General features: G+C 43.9%; 1 protein-coding gene across 1 annotated transcript in view; it reads right to left on the bottom strand.

The window, feature by feature from the left end:
- Window positions 1-7,448: 7,448 nt before the first annotated feature.
- LOC106590665 (potassium voltage-gated channel subfamily B member 2) overlaps window positions 7,449-19,520 on the bottom strand; it is a 115,745-nt gene continuing 103,673 nt past the window's right edge. The window contains exon 5 of the mRNA XM_082970639.1: window positions 7,449-19,267. Within this exon, the coding sequence (XP_082826765.1) occupies window positions 17,529-19,267 (1,739 nt within the window). The 3' untranslated portion in view covers window positions 7,449-17,528. The remainder of the gene's footprint in view (window positions 19,268-19,520) is intronic.

The raw sequence follows: 19,520 nt of genomic DNA, 5'->3' as shown, positions 1-19,520 counted from the left end.
GCCCCGCAAGGATGAACCAGACTTGTGGAGGTCCACAATTTTTTTCTGAAGTCTTGGTTAATTTCTTTTGATTTTACCATGATGTCAAGCAAATAGGCACTGAGTTTGAAGGTAGGCCTTGAAATACATCCACAGGTATACCTCCAATTGACTCAAATGATGTCAAATAGCCTATCAGATGCTTCTAAAGCCATGAAATAATTTTCTGGAATTTTCCAAGCTCTGTAAAGGCACAGTCAACATAGTGTATGTAAACTTCTGACCCACTGGAATTGTGATACATTGTGATACAATGTGAATTATAAGTGAAATAATCTGTCTGTAAACAATTGTTGGAAAAATTACTTGTGTCATGCACAAAGTAGCTGTCCTAACCGACTTGCCAAAACTATAGTTTGTTAACAATAAATTTGTGGAGTGGTTGAAAAACGAGTTTTAATGACTCCAACCTAAGTGTATGTAAACTTCCGACTTCAACTGTATGTGGATGAGCGATGGCCGAGATGCATAGGCAAGGTGCAACAGATGGTATAAAATGTATTATATACATGTGATATAAGTAATGTAAGATATGTAAACATTGGCAGACATATTGGCAGACTCGACATCCTTGGTTTCTCAAATGATTGCCTCGCCTGGTTTACCAACTACTTCTCTGATAGAGTTCAGTGTGTCAAATCGGAGGGTCTGTTGTCCGGACCTCTGGCAGTCTCTATGGGGGTGCCACAGGGTTCAATTCTCGGGCCGACTCTCTTCTCTGTATACATCAATGATGTCGCTCTTGCTGCTGGTGATTCTCTGATCCACCTCTAAGCAGATGACACCATTCTGTATACTTCTGGCTCCTCTTTGGAGACTGTGGTAACTAACCTCCGGACGAGCTTCAATGCCATACAACTCTCCTTCCGTGGTCTCCAACTCCTCTTAAATGCAAGTAAAACTAAATGCATACTATTCAATCGATCGCTGCCTACACCTGCCCGCCCGTCCAGCATCACTACTCTGGACGGCTCTGACTTATGAATGGCACGACAATGGGCCTCAGGATCTCATCACTGTGTCTCTGTGCATTCAAATTGCCATTGATAAAACACCATTGTGTTCGTTGTCCGTAGCTTATGCCTGCCCCATACCATAATCCCACCGCCACCTTTGGGCACACATACATGTGGTCTGCGGTTGTGAGGCTGGTTGGACATACTGGCAAATTCTCTAAAAATGGTGGCTTATGGTAGAAAAATGAACATTGAACATCTGGCAATAGCTCTGGTGGACATTTCCTCTGGTCAGCATACTAATTGCACACTGCCTCCAAACTTGAGACATATGTGGCATTGTGTTGTGTGGTCTTTTATTGTTCCCAGCACAAGGTGCATCTGTCAAATCAAATTGTATTTGTCACATGCGCCGAAAACAACAGGTGTAGACCTTACTGTGAAATGCTTACTTACAAGCCCTTTACCAACAATGCCATTTTAAGAAAATAAAGTTACGAAAATATTTACTATATAAAGTAAGGTAAAAAATAAAAAAAGTAACACAATAAAATAACAATAATGAGGTTATATACAGGGGTTAACCGGTACCAAGTCAATGTGCGGGTGAACAGGTTAGTCGAGGTAATTTGTACATGTAGTTAGGGGTAAAGTAACTATGCATAGGTAATAAACAGCGAGTAGCAGCAGTGTAAAAACAACACTGCCAAGTATATAAGTCCTGGATGGCAGGAAGCTTGGCCCCAGTGATGTACTGGGCTGTACACATTACCCTCTGTAGCGCCTTACGGTCGGAGGCCGAGCAGTTGCCATACCAGGCGGTGATGCAACCTGTCAGGATGCTCTCGATGGTGCAGCTGTAGAATTGTTTGAGGATCTGGGGACCCATGCTAAATATCTTTTGTCTCCTGAGGGTGCCCTCCTCACAACTTTCTTGGTGTGTTTGGACCATGGTAGTTTGTTGGTGATGTGGACAGGGGGGTTCGCCTGCCTCTACCACATTTAGCTAATGAGGGAGGGTTACAGGGGGGTTCGCCTGCCTCTACCATATTTAGCTAATGAGGGATCCCCCTGGTAGGCTAGTACAATGTAAGGGTTTAATCCCAATACTTTCTCCTTCCTCCTGAAGTGTGCACTTTTTCACTAAATGTAAAAGCATTGGATTGGTGTTGGCATGGCCTAAATGGAGTTTCCATATGCCAGTCATTTCCTTTCAATTCCGTGAAGGGAAGTGAACATGTGCACACTTGGGGAGACAGGAGAGGTTATTGGGAGTGTGTAAGGTATCCTCATCGCCTCCCCTTTCTGAGCGTAAATATAAACCACTAGGTTATTCGACTAAGAATCCCAATCCAAAATTATATGAAGATATCCGTTTTCATCTCGCTGTGACCTGTTATAGGAGACTGGTCATTAAACCAGACATTAAACTTCTCCACTTGAGAAATAGACTGAGTTATTGACCCTGGTTTAAATAGGCGCTATCAATTAACTGTGTATTGAAATGTAATACATTTCCTCTTTTGTGATAAATTGTTCAACACACACACACACTCCAGTTGTTTTGTTGCTTATTCTGCAATTTTGGAGATGAATAATGAATTATTAAACCCACTGTTGGAAATTGAAAATCTGTTAAGTAATTAAACTATTGATTGAGGTGATTAATTAACTCAAATGTTTGGTCGAAAGCACAATGATGCAATGAATGCTGTTGCTATCTTGTATAGCATGGTTTGCTATCTTGTATAGCATGGTTTGCTATCTTGTATAGCATGGTTTGCTATCTTGTATAGCATGGTTTGCTATCTTGTATAGCATGGTTTGCTATCTTGTATAGCATGGTTTGCTATCTTGTATAGCATGGTTTGCTATCTTGTATAGCATGGTTTGCTATCTTGTATAGCATGGTTTGCTATCTTGTATAGCATGGTTTGCTATCTTGTATAGCATGGTTTGCTATCTTGTATAGCATGGTTTGCTATCTTGTATAGCATGGTTTGCTATCTTATTTAGCTTGGTTTGCTATCTTATTTAGCTTGGTTTGCTATCTTATTTAGCTTGGTTTGCTATCTTATTTAGCTTGGTTTGCTATCTTATTTAGCTTGGTTGCTTCCTTGAAATAGTTGTATTGCTGTTGAATTGATGAGTCTAGATACACTGCAAACCATGTTGATCAGAGCGCAGTAGTACTAGTTTTCAGCTGTGCTAACATAATTGCAAAATGGTTTTCTAATGATCAATATGGCTTTTTAAAATGATCAACTTGGATTAGCTAACACAACATGCCGTTGGAACACAGGAGTGATGGTTGCTGATAATGGGCCTCTGTCTGAGTAGCCTACCTGTCACGCTTGTCGTCGGTAATGGAGGACCAAAACGCAGCAGGTATGTGTATGCTCATCTTGAGATTTATTAACTTCCAAAATGAACGTACAAAATAACAAAACAAGTGACCGAACGAAATACAGACAGTCTGGTAAGGCACAAGGCTAAACACAGAATAATCACCCACAAATAACAAACACACCCTCATATATGGGACTCTCAATCAAAGGCAGATAGACAACACCTGCCTTCAACTGAGAGTCCCAACCCCAATTAACCAAACATAGAAACAGACATACTAGACAAAATCATAGAATACCTGAAAACCAAACAGTGCCCAAAAACCCCGGAATACTTAAACCAAATGCCCCTTCGACAAAACACACCACCCCGAACCACATAAAACGAATACCCTCTGCCACGTCCTGACCAAACTACAATACCAATTAACCTTATACTGGTCAGGACGTGACACTACCAGTCTCTTTAGCTCACATTCCACTCCTTGTCATTGGCAAAGAGACTGCCCTTTCAGCATTTTCAACAATAAAGAGATATAATAATCATATATTTTTGTAGTCACTAACTCCACCATGTTTTCGTTGGACATGACCTATATGGGAAATAAATGGAGTTTTTTGTAGTTAATTCATTTCTGGGTTTTAGGACTACAAACGGTCAAGCTCTATATACAGCTGGATAGTCTAAGTCAATATTCACATAATTATAATAAGGAATTCCCTCGACCCACAAATTGGGGAAAACACACATTCTTTCCCATTGACCCCCTATGTAAAAGAGCCAACTTTGTCGTCAATTTTATTTGCTATACAGAAATAACTAAACATGCCGAAAAGCTGTTGTGTTGCTCAATATACATGAACAAAAATATAAATGCTACAATTTCAAAGATTTTACTGAGTTACAGTTCATATAAGGCAATCAGTCAATTGAAATAAATTAATTGTGCCCTTTTTTTATTTATTATTTATTTCACATTTATTTAACCAGGTAGGCAAGTTGAGAACAAGTCCTTTATTTAACCAGGTAGGCAAGTTGAGAACAAGTTCTCATTTGCAACTGCGACCTGGCCAAGATAAAGCATAGCAATTCGACACATACAACAACACAGAGTTACACATGGAATAAACAAAACATACAGTCAATAATAAAGTAGAACAAAATAAAACAAAAAGTCTATATACAGTGAGTGCAAATGAGGTAAGTTAAGGCAATAAATAGGCCATGGTGACGAAATAATTACAATATAGCAATTAAACACTGTAATGGTAGATGTGCAGAGATGAATGTGCAAGTAGAGATACTGGGGTGCAAAGAAGCAAGATAAATAAATAAATACAGTATGGGGATGAGGTAGGTAGATAGATGGGCTGTTTACAGGTGGGCTATGTACAGGTGCAGTGATCTGTAAGCTGCTCTGACAGCTGGTGCTTAAAGCTAGTGAGGGAGATGTGAGTCTCCAGCTTCAGAGATTTTTGCAGTTCATTCCAGTCATTGGCAGCAGAGAACTGGAAGGAAAGACGACCAAAGGAGGAATTGGCTTTGGGGGTGACCAGTGAGATATACCTGCTGGAGCGCGTGCTACAGGTGGGTGCTGCTATGGTGACCGGTGAGCTGAGATAAGGCGTGGCTTTACCTAGCAGAGACTTGTAGATGACCTGTAGCCAGAGGGTTTGGCGACGAGTATGAAGCGAGGGCCAACCAATGAGAGCGTACAGGTCGCAATGGTGGGTAGTATATGGGGCTTTGGTGACAAAACGGATGGCACTGTGATAGACTGCATCCAGTTTGTTGAGTAGAGTGTTTGAGGCTATTTTGTAAATGACATCGCCGAAGTCGAGGATCGGTAGGATGGTCAGTTTTACGAGGGAGTCTTTGGCAGCATGAGTGAAGGATGCTTTGTTGCGATATAGGAAGCCTTTTCTAGATTTCATTTTGGATTGGAGATGCTTAATGTGAGTCTGGAAGGAGAGTTTACAGTCTAACCAGACACCTAGGTATTTGTAGTTGTCCACAAATTCTAAGTCAGAGCCGTCCAGAGTAGTGATGCTGGACGGGCGAGCGGGTGCGGGCAGTGATCGGTTGAAGAGCATGCATTTAGTTTTACTTGCGTTTAAGAGCAGTTGGAGGCCACGGAAGGAGACTTGTATGGCATTGAAGCTCATCTGGAGGTTAGTTAACACAGTGTCCAAAGAGGGGCCAGAAGTATACAGAATGGTGTCGTCTGCGTAGAGGTGGATCAGAGAATCACCAGCAGCAAGAGCAACATCATTGATGTATACAGAGAAAAGAGTCGTCCCGAGAATTGAACCCTGTGGCACCCCCATAGAGACTGCCAGAAGTCTGGACAAGAGGCCCTCCGAGTGTGTCCCAGAACTTTTTTGAGTTAGTACTACAGGATGCAAATTTCTGTTTGAAAAAGCCTTAGCTTTCCTAACTCCCTGTGTATATTTGTTCCTAACTTCCCTGAAAAGTTGCATATTACGGGGGCTATTCGATGCTAATGCAGAACGAGCACGCAGATGAGCTTCCCTGAGACGGTTTCTGACACTGATTCATCAGCTGTCCGGGGGGCTCGTCTCAGACCAGATGAAGAAGCTGGATGTGGAGGTCCTGGGTTGGCGTGGTTTACATGTGGTCTGCGGTTTTGAGGCCGGTTGGACGAACTGCCAAATTATCTAAAACGCTGTTGGAGGTGACTCATTGTAGAATGACCATTTAATTCTCTGGCAACATCTCTGGTGGACATTCCTGCAGTCAGCATGCCAATTGCACGCTTCCTCAAAACTTGAGACATTGTGTGGCATTGTGTTGTGTGACAAAACTGCACATTTTAGATTGGCCTTTTATTTTCCCCAGCACAAGGTGCACCTGCATAATGATCATGCTGTTTAATCAGCTTGTTGATATGCCACACTTGTCAGGTGGATGGATTATCTTGGCAAAGGAGAAATGCTCACTAACAGGGATGTAAACAAATATGTGCACAACATTTGAGAGAAATAAGCTTTTTGTGCATATGAAACATTTCTGGAATTTTTTATTTCAGCTCATGAAATATGGGACCAACACATTACATATTTCTTTCATATTTTTGTTCAGTACACATGCAACCAGGTCAAACATCCCGACCTACGGTTCGTAAAACTCCCAGGTAGGGAAATAGAGCCTGTGAGAAGAGCCCTGTGGCTTCAGGCTATTCTGCGACGGCTTGGACAATATGGGGACACGTGTCTAAGTAGGATACACATAGATATGAATGTGGAAAACATTTAATCACAGGTACAGTAAGACATTTAATGTTCAGGTGGGTAACTCCTAGTTAGCATTCACTCACCTGGCTGCTAGCACCGTTATGAAAAGGAACTCTACAATATTACCTTTTTCTAATTAGTGAGAATGCTCGGGAGAAGTAAGTGTTGAAAAGTTATCTTTAGACATGTAATACTTTTCTTAAATGTAGTCTTGTAATTGACAAAAACAAGTAGACAAGAAAATTGCGCTTGAAAATGTGTTGTGAGCTGATTGGGTAACCAAGGTAACCACAGGTTGTTTTCCCTAAAGGGCCGCTATGTTCTAGCTATCTAATACCGAATTGGTAATTGGAAATAACATAAATATTTATAAACAAACAGTTAGCTGTTAGCTAGGCAAGTTGTTGTATTTTAAGGCTTAAAATCAAAGCTAAGACGTTTTATGGTTGGAATTGGACTATGCAGGCAGCTATTTAGTTTGAGAATGTAAACGTCAGCTAGCAACTTTTGATCTGGACAAAGACAACGGTTGCTTAGGAACCGGATACCAATCAATGCGTTCTGTGGATAGAGGAAAAAGTACATAATCATTTGCATAATCGTTGTGATTGGAGGATAGCTGTGAGGGTTGTCGAATCAGGATCAAATCCTCTGTTCTCCTCGAGCTCAGTAGTGATAGAATGTTCAAGTTCATGAAGATGTCACTTAGTCACATGACATGGACTACAGGGAGTGGGAACGTTAGCTAAATTGACTGATTCCAGGCTACAGTAGTGCACTATATAGGGAATAGGGTGCCATTTGGGACGCTAATTTTCTTGTAGAAGGAGAAGAGCAGACAAGACACAGATGAGTTGTATTTACATTTATTTGTTATCCTGCATATGCTAGTAGACTTAAATGGGGAACGATGCTGTCTAATCAATACAGAAATGTTAACATACATGTACCATAACAAAGTGTTCTGTGGTCACATAATTGTTGGGACTAATAGCATGCGTACAAAGATATGCCAAACAGTCTGAATCTTAAAAAGGCGTCTACTGATAATGTCTCTTAAAACTGAAAGAAAAAGAGAGAATAAAAAACCAAACAATATCCCCAAAATAAGAGAGGCAGAATTACACATAGACATGGGAAACAAACAATGAATGTAGCATTTATGTGTTTGTGGGAAGGGAAGTGGGAGTTCGATAATTTTACGTGTGGATGACACAAATAATAACCATTCTGTCAAAGAAAATAAAAGACACAACATTTTCTCCAACACTTTAACGGTATCACCAATAGTAATACCAGGAGACTGTCATAGCACACTGTCTTTTTTCTGTTAGCTCATAGAGTTAAATTCAGCACACACACACACTCTCACACACACACACACACACACACACACACACACACACACACACACACACACACACACACACACACACACACACACACACACACACACACACACACACACACACACACACACACACACACACACGCGCACACACACACACAAACACACACACACACACACACACACACACACACACACACACACACACGCACTGACTTTGGTGCTAAATGGCTATCTATTCCCTACACAGGGCTCTGGCCAAAAGTAGTGCACTACATAGGGAATAGGGTGCTATTTCAGTTTGCCTCTATACTGTACAGCAGCAGTGTTTTCCCAACTCCAGTCCTCCAGTATCACCAACAGTACATATTTGTTGTTGCGTCCTCAGACAAGCACACCTGAATCTACCTGTCAACTAATCATCAATCCCTTGACCAGTTGAATCAAATGTTTTTGTCCAGGGCTACAACTCACATGTGCTGATGGGGGTATTGGAGGACCGGAGTTGGGCAGTTGGGGGTACTGGAGGACTGGAGTTGGGCTGTTGGGGGTACTGGAGGACTGGAGTTGGGCTGTTGGGGGTACTGGAGGACTGGAGTTGGGTTGTTGTGGGCACTGGAGGACCGGAGTTGGGCTGTTGGGGTACTGGAGGACAGGAGTTAGGTTGTTGAGGGTGCTGGAGGAGTGGAGTTGGGCTGTTGGGGGTACTGGAGGACTGGAGTTGGGCTGTTGGGGGTACTGGAGGACTGGAGTTGGGCTGTTGGGGGTACTGGAGGACTGGAGTTGGGCTGTTGGGGTTACTGGAGGACTGGAGTTGGGCTGTTGGGGTTACTGGAGGACCAGAGTTGGGAAACACTACAGTACACAATCCTGAAGAAACATTCAGCTTGGTTCTGGATAGCTGATTCAACTGAGTCTCTCTGCTTCGCTACTTGGAAAATAATGAGTACTCTTCACTTACGATTACTGAACACAAATACCAACAAAGTGCTTTTCCATGTGGGATCACGTTGAGAGAAAACATGGAAACATTTCATGACCGTTCACATTTAACAGATGAATCTTGGACAGAAAAATTGAAATAAAATCCAAATATGTCAAAGGATTTTTTTTGGGGGGAAGTCTGCAGATTGGAGACAGAACACACTTCACACGATGTTGTGTGGGTCTCGAACGACAATTTCACTTCTTGTCGTAGTGGATTGGACACACCATCTTACGATGTGAGAACCTGTGTTCCTGTGTGTCCTGTGTGTCTTTTAGCCAGTCTTTCATTGGGACATTCCCTTGTCTGCGTACATCGATAGCCATTGTTCATATGTGGCACCAAGCGAGGGAACTGCTCTCGCTCCCTTTACACAAGGACGGACTGCTCTCACCAAGAAACAAGTGTATATTTTAGTCCAAAGACTAGTGTCCTTCCCTGCATCCCAAAACTGTCTCCCTAACCATTTATCAATGGACCAGTCTTCCTGTAAGCCTGCCATGGGGATCTCTCTCTCTCTCTGTCTCTCTCTCTCTCTCTGTCTCTCTCTCTCTCTCTCTCTCTCTCTCTCTCTCTCTCTCTCTCTCTCTCTCTCTCTCTCTCTCCTGAATGATAGAACAGCTGAAACACCCATCTGTGTTTGTCTTCCCCTCTATTCCACTGGAGTTTGATGGGGTGGAGATGGGGGTAAGATATCCCTAGTAGCCAAGACATCAATGTGGATTCGACAACATCTTCTATAAAGTACTGTACTAGCTGACGTTATACCTGTTAATGAAAGCCAATCGAAACATCAGTGAGTTGATAGATAGAAATCCTGAGAACTCAATAATATTGTACCTATTACTTAAAGACCTGATGTTTTAACCCTATAAAAGTTATCATTTTCTGTACAGCTCTGTAATATGAACAAAGCCTAATGTTTGACCACCTTCTCATAAATAACATCTTTATGAAAAGTCACTGTTATGGCATTAAATCGTGGTTGTGCTTGTTTGGTTTTGATTTACAAAAAAATATAATTATTCTCTACATTAATTCACAACAAACTATAAAATAGCTTTACATGTTACTAGTTGCCATGGAAATAAATAAATACCATTTAAGATATTCTAATTTATATTCCATAATTGTTCAGAGTTTTTTTCCATCGACATCTGGCATTGTAGGATGACTGACAACAAATTGCAGGATGACTGACAGCACATTGCAGGATGACTGACAACACATTGTAGGATGACTGACAACACATTGTAGGATGACTGACAACACATTGCAGGATGACTGACAGCACATTGTAGGATGACTGACAACACATTGTAGGATGACTGACAACACATTGCAAGATGACTGACAACACATTGCAGGATGACTGACAACACATTGCGGGATGACTGACAACACATTGCAGGATGACTGACAACACATTGCAGGATGACTGACAACACATTGTAGATGACTGACAACACAGCCATCCAGAAATAATTGGGGGGTAAAACTCAATATTAGGAAGGTGCTTCTAATGTTTGGTAGGTTCAGTGTAGATTAAAGATATAGCTCCATTATATATTCAGATTGATAAACTGGGTGGTTTGAGCCCTGAATGCTGATTGGCTGACAGCCATGGTATATCAGACCGTATACCACGGGTATGAAAAAATATTAGTTTTTACTGCACTAATTACGTTGGTAACCAGTTTATAATAGCAATAAGGCACCTCAGGGGTTTGTGATATATTGGCCATATACCACATCCCATCGGGCCTTATCGATTAAATACCTTCTGAAAAATACAGGTGTAGTACTAGTGTCTGCCTGTATACTTAGAAATCCAATTGGACAGAAAATAATGTAACACAATTCTTGGCCTGCATAGATGGCAGAATGCTGTACTGCACTTTCCACCTCTCTCTCTTTAAACCAATGACTGTATATATGAATGGACAAAGCCATCGATCACTGGACACCATTCATTCCCATCTGAAGACTCAATAGCACCCTGAAGTTGGTTAAGATGGCGTCTCATGGAGACAACATGCGCACTTTGAGCTCATCCAGGAAGTGACGACGCAGGCTAGCTCAGTGCTGCCCCCCCTCTCATTGAGTAACTCAAGTTGAAGGCCGACCGGGGTACTGCAGGCTGCCATCAGCAACCAAAGTATCCTTAACGTCTTCTGTGTGCGGTTTTAAAACAATTGGTTCAAGGACATCTGGTGTATTAGAAGCAATTATTGGTACCATGTTTGTCTAAGATTTGTTTACATTTTTATTTACATGAAGATTGACCACAAAGATGGCAATTTTTTCAATTCACTATAACGAGGGATCCTGTTTTCTGTAAACAATGCCTGCATACCGCTGTCGGCCTTGAACTTCCGTGTCTTCTATGATAGGGGGTAGTCCTTCTCCCCTGCTTTAAACTATGAGAACCAACAGGAAAGTTGCACCTCCTCCTCGACTCTGTAGCGTTCGGCATCTATGTCGTTTTCTCAAACTCAACACAAGTTTATATTATACACTCAGCCAAGCTCCATGCCAAAGCAATATATATATATATATATATTCCAGCATGTCAATTACAATAAAAGGCAACATAAAAACAGCTGGTGTTTTCATTCTGCGAAAACAAGCAGAGAAAGTAGAAGTTAAGCTTAGGGTTTTTGAAGTCTGACTGAAATCATTCAGTTTTAAAACTCAATCATGTCCAAGATACTACAGCAATACAAACAATGATGTCCAGTCCAGGACACTACAGCAAGACAAACAGAGATGTTTTAAACGATCAGGATCGAGATAATAAACAAACTGGAAACGCACAGACCAGACAGTTACAGTAATGATATCAGGATGACGATGAGGATATGATGAATCAATACTGATTCTAGAGACAAAACCACCCATTTAGGGGAAAATAAAAATAAATATAATCTACTCATTTACTGGTGTTAATGAGCAGCTAGAATGCCCTGATAGACTGATAAATAAAAAACATGACCAAATGCATTGGTCATCTGACAGTACAAGTAATACTAATGTTTTTTTTTCTGTGATAAACTAATATTGTTCTGCCCCAAATGGTACTCCCAATTATCTACATAGGCCCCACTAGAACACCTGTAGGACTGTCTTAACTAACTGTAGGCCCCTCTAGTACACCTCTAGGACTGTCTTAACTAACTGTAGACCCCACTAGAACACCTCTAGGACTGTCCTAACTAACTGTAGGCCCCACCACAATGCCTCTGGGACTGTCTTAACTGTAGGACCAACTAGTACATCTCTAGGATTGTCTAAACTAACTGTAGGCCCCTCTAGTACACCTCTAGGACTGTCTTAACTGTAGGCCCTACCAGAACACCTCTAGGACTGTCTTAACTAACTGTAGGCCCCTCTAGTACACCTCTAGGACTGTCTTAACTGTAGGACCCACTAGTACACCTCAAGGACTGTCTTAACTGTAGGACCCATTAGAACACCTCTAGGACTGTCTGTAGGACCCACTAGTACACCTCTAGGACAGTCTTAACTGTAGGACCCACTAGTACACCTCAAGGACTGTCTTAACTCTAGGACCCACTAGTACACCTCAAGGACTGTCTTAACTCTAGGCCCCACTAGAACACCTCTAGGATTGTCTTAACTAACTGTAGGCCCCACCAGAACACCTCTAGGACTGTCTTAACTGTAGGCCCCACTAGAACACCTCTAGGACTGTCTTAACTAACTGTAGAACCCACTAGAACACCTCTAGGACTGTCTTAACTAACTGTAGGCCCCTCTAGAACACCTCTAGGACTGCCTTAACTGTAGAACCCACTAGAACACCTCTAGGACTGTCTTAACTAACTGTAGAACCCACTAGAACACCTCTAGGACTGTCTTAACTAACTGTAGAACCCACTAGAACACCTCTAGGACTGTCCTAACTAACTGTAGACCCCACTAGAACACCTCTAGGACTGTCTTAACTGTAGGTCCTTCTAGTACACCTCTAGGACTGTCCTAACTAACTGTAGGCCCCACCAGATCACCTCTAGGACTGTCTTAAATGTAGGTCCTTCTAGTACACCTCTAGGACTGTCTTAACTAACTGTAGGCCCCACTAGAACACCTCTAGGACAGTCTTAACTAACTGTAGGGCCTTCGAGAACATCTTTAGGGCTAGCTTAACAGTAGAACCCACAAGAACGCCTCTAGGACTGTCTTAACGAACTGTAGAACCCACTAGAACACCTCTAGGACTGTCCTAACTAACTGTAGGCCCCACTAGAACACCTCTAGGACTGTCTTAACTAACTGTAGGCCCCACTAGAACACCTGTTGGACAATCTTAACTAACTTTAAGCCCCACTAGAACACCTCTAGGACTGTCTTAACTAACTTTAGGCCCCACTAGAACACCTCTAGGACTGTCTTAACTAACTTTAGGCCCCACTAGAACACCTCTAGGACTGTCTTAACTAACTTTAGGCCCCACTAGAACACCTCTAGGACTGTCTCAACTAACTTTAGGCCCCACTAGAACACCTCTAGGACTGTCTTAACTAACTGTAGGCCCCTGTAATACACCTCTAGGACTGTCTTAATTGTAGGCCCAAATAGAACACCTCTAGGACTGTCTAAACTAACTGTAGGCCCCTGTAATACACCTCTAGGACTGTCTTAACTAACTGTAGGCCCCTCTAGTACACCTCTAGGACTGTCTTAACTGTAGTCCCCACCAGAACACCTCTAGGACTGTCTTAACTGTAGGCCCCTCTAGTACACCTCTAGGACTGTCTTAACTAACTGTAGGTCCCACTAGAACACCTCTAGGACTGTCTTAATTAACTGTAGGGTTCACTAGAACACCTCTAGGACTGCCTTAACTAACTGTAGGCCCCTCTAGTACACCTCTAGGACTGTCTTAACTGTAGGCCCCTCTAGTACACCTCTAGGACTGTCTTAACTGTAGGCCCCACCAGAACACCTCTTGGACTATCTTAACTAACTTTAGGCCCCACTAGAACACCTCTAGGACTGTCAACTAACTGTAGGCCCCACTAGTACACCTCTAGCACTGTCTTAACTGTAGGCCCCTCTAATACACCTTTAGGACTGTCTTAACTAACTGTAGGCCCCACTAGAACACCTCTTGGACTATCTTAACTAATTTTAGGCCCCACTAGAACACCTCTAGGACTGTCCTAACTAACTTTAGGCCCCACTAGAATGCCTCTAGGACTGTCTTAACTGTAGGCCCAAATAGAACACCTCTAGGTCTGTCTTAACTAACTGTAGAACCCACCAGAACACCTCTAGGACAGTCTTAACTAACTGTAGAACCCTCTAGTACACCTCTAGGACTGTCTTAACTGTAGGCCCCACTAGTACACCTCAAGGACTGTCTAAACTGTAGGCCCCACTAGTACACCTCTAGGACTATCTTAACTGTAGGCCCCAATAGTACACCTCAAGGACTGTCTTAACTGTAGGCCCCACTAGTACACCTCAAGGACTGTCTAAACTGTAGGCCCCACTAGTACACCTCTAGGACTGTCTTAACTGTAGGCCCCTCTAGAACACCTCTAGGACTGTCTTAACTGTAGGCCCCTCTAGAACACCTCTAGGACTGTCTTAACTGTAGGCCCCACTAGTACACCTCAAGGACTGTCTAAACTGTAGGCCCCACTAGTACACCTCTAGGACTGTCTTAACTAACTGTAGGCCCCGCTAGTACACCTCTAGGACTGTCTTAACTGTAGGCCCCACTAGTACACCTCTAGGACTGTCTTAACTAACTGTAGGCCCCACTAGAACACCTCTTTGACTATCTTAACTAACTTTAGGCCCCACTAGTAAACCTCTAGGACTGTCTTATCTAACTGTATAACCCACTAGAACACCTCTAGGACTGTCTTAACTAAGTGTAGGCCCCGCTAGTACACCTCTAGGACTGTCTTAATTGTAGGACCCACTAGAGCACCTCTAGGCCTGTCTTAACTAATTGTAGGCCGCTCTAGTACACCCCTAGGACTGTCTTAACTGTAGGCCCCACCAGATCACCTCTAGGACTGTCTTAACTGTAGGCCCCACCAGAACACCTCTAGGACTGTCTTAACTAACTGTAGGCCCCTCTAGTACACCTCTAGGACTGTCTTAACTAACTGTAGGCCCCACTAGAACACCTCTAGGACAGTCTTAACTAACTATAGGCCCCACCAGAACACCTCTAGGACAGTCTTAACTGTAGGCCCCACCAGAACACCTCTAGGACTGTCTTAACTAACTGTAGGCCCCTCTAGTACACCTCTAGGACTGTCTTAACTGTAGGTCCCACTAGAACACCTCTAGGACTGTATTAACTAACTGTAGAACCCACTAGAACACCTCTAGGACTGTCTTAACTGTAGGCCCCTCTAGAACACCTCTAGGCCTGTCTTAACTGTAGGCCCCACCAGAACACCTCTAGGACTGTCTTAACTAACTTTAGGCCCCACTAGTACACCTCTAGGAGTGTCTTAACTAACTGTAGAACCCACTAGAACACCTCTAGGACTGTCCTAACTGTAGGCCCCTCTAGAACACCTCCAGGACTGTCTTAACTAACTGTAGGCCCCACTAGAACACCTCTAGGACTGTCTTAACTGTAGGCCCCACTAGAACACCTCTAGGCCTGTCTTAATTAACTCTAGGCCCCTCTAGAACACCTCTAGGACTGTCTTAACTGTAGGCCCCACTAGAACACCTCTAGGCCTGTCTTAATTAACTCTAGGCCCCTCTAGAACACCTCTAGGACTGTCTTAACTAACTGTAGGCCCCTCTAGAACACCTCTAGGACTGGCTTAACTGTAGGCCCCACTAGAACACCTCTAGGACTGTCTTAACTAACTGTAGGCCCCTCTAGAACACCTCTAGGACTGTCTTAACTGTAGGCCCCTCTAGTACACCTCTAGGACTGTCTTAACTGTAGGCCCCTCTAGTACACCTCTAGGACTGTCTTAACTGTAGGCCCCACTAGAACACCTCTAGGACAGTCTTAACTAACTGTAGGCCCCACTAGAACACCTCTAGGACAGTCTTAACTAACTGTAGGCACCTCTAGTACACCTCTAGGACTGTCTTAACTGTAGGCCCCACTAGAACACCTCTAGGACAGTCTTAACTAACTGTAGGCCCCTCTAGTACACCTCTAGGACTGTCTTAACTAACTGTAGGCCCCTCTAGAACACCTCTCGGACTGTCTTAACTAACTGTAGAACCCACCAGAACACCTCTAGGACTGTCTTAACTAACTGTAGGCCCCTCTAGAACACCTCTCGGACTGTCTTAACTAACTGTAGGCCCCTCTATTACACCTCTAGGACTGTCTTAACTAACTGTAATCCTACTTTATTGTATTCATAGAATTTAAATTCGTAAAAGCTACATTCAGAAGTACACATTGTCAGAGAGTAAATAATATATTGTGTGATATTTTGATGGAATCAAGAAGCAGAGGAGGTATAGTGTTGTATTTCAACCGACCTAATGATTTCTTCTTTCTAAAACCCTATCTCGCCTGCTGAAACCAAGCTGAAATAAATATACTTATTTATTAAGTTGAGGCTAGTAGCTGAAGCGTTTGCCCCGTTTGTCCTCACTGATTACATATTTTGGCAACTACAGTTGTATATCATTTTTTTGAAACATCATTTCCAACGTATATACTAATCATCATTAAGCTGAAGGTCTTTTGAGCATGACATTATTACACTGAAAACCCAAACCAATTATAACGCAAACCTAAGACATTCATGTTTTAACATTGCAGTTCATACATAAATCTCATCAACACAAAAACATGACATAGTCATCAATGGTTTTTACACGTTGCATTTAAACGAAAAGGTCATGATATGTTTGTCATAGGTCGCTACGTTGCAACACCCCCTTAGGGTTCTGGTCTAAAGTAGTGCTCTGTATAGGGAATAGGGTGCCATAGGGCTCTGGTGTAAAGTAGTGTACTATAGGGTGCCATTTGGAACACAAGCCTCTGTCTGAGGTCTGTCAATGCATTACTCCCTTTCTCCTCACATTAGAAATATTTGTACCTTTGGCGAACGTAGATTTTTTTTCTGCCTCTTCTTCTGTGAATTGTCATTGCCTTTGTTGTCATAGTATGTTGAGCGCTTTCAGCAAACTAAGCACCGTCAAATATACCTATATATCTATTTTTAAATGCATGCTTTTTTTTTTTAAAGATAAGCATTTTTCACTGTTGCTAGAAAAAAAGAAACAAGACTGAAATATACATCAGGATTGAAAATGTCCTCCTCTTAAATATGTCCATATGAGTTTCTCGATTTGTGAGCTCCAAAGTTTTAAGTCTGCAAAACTACTGCAGTCTCTGTTTCAGCAATAAACCTCTGCAGTCTCTGTTTCAGCAATAAACAACAACACACGTAAAAGGGACTTGTCATGCCATGCAAAAAATATCTCTTCCACTATCTGGCCCTTTTTCTCTCATCTCACTTTCCTCCTATTTCCTCCCTTTCTTCTCATTCTTCTTCGTATTTCTCAGCAGGTTATTTAATTGTAGTTCCAGTGAGTCTTTTCCCCCAGAGTGCCCCCTACAGTCACATGCTGGTTTCACAGGTTGGGGACATACTGCTTTTCCCGGTCATCAGGGGGATCTCTGGTGTGAACATGTGGTTCTCTGCTTTGTGTCCACTTTGGTTGATGTCGACCTTACCCTCCCCACTCGCCCCTCCCCCCACCATACCCTGGGTGCAGTTCCCCGCCGACGCCCCTCCTGCCGCTCCCGCTGTCTCCATCAGGTTCTTCTCCTCATTGGCCAACCCTTGAGCCCCGAGACTCTGGTCCGGGGTGTCCTCGTCCCCTGGTGGGGTGTCCACCACTACCATCAGCCTCTCAGGGGACAGGGGGAAGATCTTATCTTCTGTGCCCAGGTCGAGGGCCCCTGTGCTGGGGAGGAGCGGTGTGCTCTCCCCCTCAGGGGACTCATCCTCCAGGAGGCTGGAGCTGATGTCCTGGGGTGAGGTGGTGCTGGGTGGCGTCGGGGGGGCTTCGGTGGGGGGGCCCTCGATGAAAATGACCTTTAACCCTTTGGTTCCCTTGACGACAGGGTTGATGCTGCCTCTCAGGGAGTTCCGGATGTTCTCGACAGTTCTGTTGAAGCTCTCTGCGTCGTCTCTGGGGGACTTTGTGGCACCATCTTGGTCATAGGGAACAAACCCATACATCCTGTCTTTGAGGAGGGTGGCATCTTGGGGGCTTTGGATGTCATCGACCCTCGACTCTGGGAGGAGGTCCAGAGACGGAGGGAACTTCCTTCCATATACAGAGCCCTCCCCAAACTCGTCCCTGCAGCTGGTGATGCTATCCACGCTGGGCAGGCTCTGAATTCCTTCACCTTCCTTCAGCAAGGGCTCCATCGAAGAAGAAGAGTGCGGGACTTCCTGCATCTCCAGTTCTATTTTCTGTAAGGTCGGGGCCGAGGCAGGAGGGGACCCTGGGTGCTGGTGCTGCTGCAACTCTGGGGTTGTCGTGGCGGTGAAGGCGGTTGAGGTGCTCATGGTGCTCAGGGAGCAGGAAGTGTTGAGGTTAGTGAAGGACTGAGACCTGGCCATCTGGTTGTACATGGTCTCTAGGTTCTGAGCGTTAAGAAGCTGAGAGGTACCGCCTCTGAATTCGGGGATACCGCCTCTGAACTGAGGGCTACCGAGGTGCCGCCGCTGGTGGCTGCTGCTGGTGGTGATGGTGATGCGGTGGGTGGACCCCAGGAGGATGGATTCGGGGAACGTCTTATCCAGGGAATGAAGACTGGTGTCAGAGGCGGCGCATTTGGGTGTGCCGGCCCAGCGACTGGGGGACAGGTGGTTGTCCAGGCCCACACAGAGTTTGTCCTCTCCTCCTTTCTCCACGACTACATCCATCAGCTCCATACTCCGGGCGAACGCGTCCTTCAGGTTCATGGAGACGATACTACCGTTCCTCTTGGCCCTCTCCAGAGCCTCCCGCCTCTTTATGGCCTTCTCCTGCCTCTTCTGCTCCTTGTAGAACTCGGAGAAGTTGTTGACGATAATGGGGATGGGCAGAGCGATGACCAACACCCCGGCGATACAGCAGAGACCCCCAACTATCTTACCCAGCAGAGTCTGAGGGTAGATGTCACCGTAACCCACCGTAGTCATAGTGATGGTGGCCCACCAGAAGGAGGCGGGGATGCTGGTGAACTTGGTGGCGTCTTCGTCCTTCTCGGCGAAGAAGACGAGGCTGGAGAAGATCATAATGCCCATGGCCAGGAAGAGGATGAGCAGGCCCAGCTCGTTGTAACTCCTCCTCAGGGTGAAACCTATATTAGATTAGAGTAGAACAACTTAAACTGTACGCTCTTAATGAGTCAAACAACAGTGGTTCTTGGTCCTGTTCCTGGGGAACCATATTTTTGCCGTAGCACTATACACCTGATTCCCGTGAATCAATTCATTGAGCATTTCATTGGTGGAATCAGGTGCGTAGTGCTTGGGCAAAAACTAAAACTAGCACCTATTTGGGTCCCCAGGACCAGGACTAAGAAACACTGGGCTAAACAACATGCATACAGA

The sequence above is a fragment of the Salmo salar genome, chromosome 29 (genome assembly GCF_965601325.2).
Source record: "Salmo salar chromosome 29, fSalSal1, whole genome shotgun sequence".
Classification (NCBI taxonomy): domain Eukaryota; kingdom Metazoa; phylum Chordata; class Actinopteri; order Salmoniformes; family Salmonidae; genus Salmo; species Salmo salar.
This window is presented reverse-complemented; position numbering and strand designations above follow the sequence as displayed.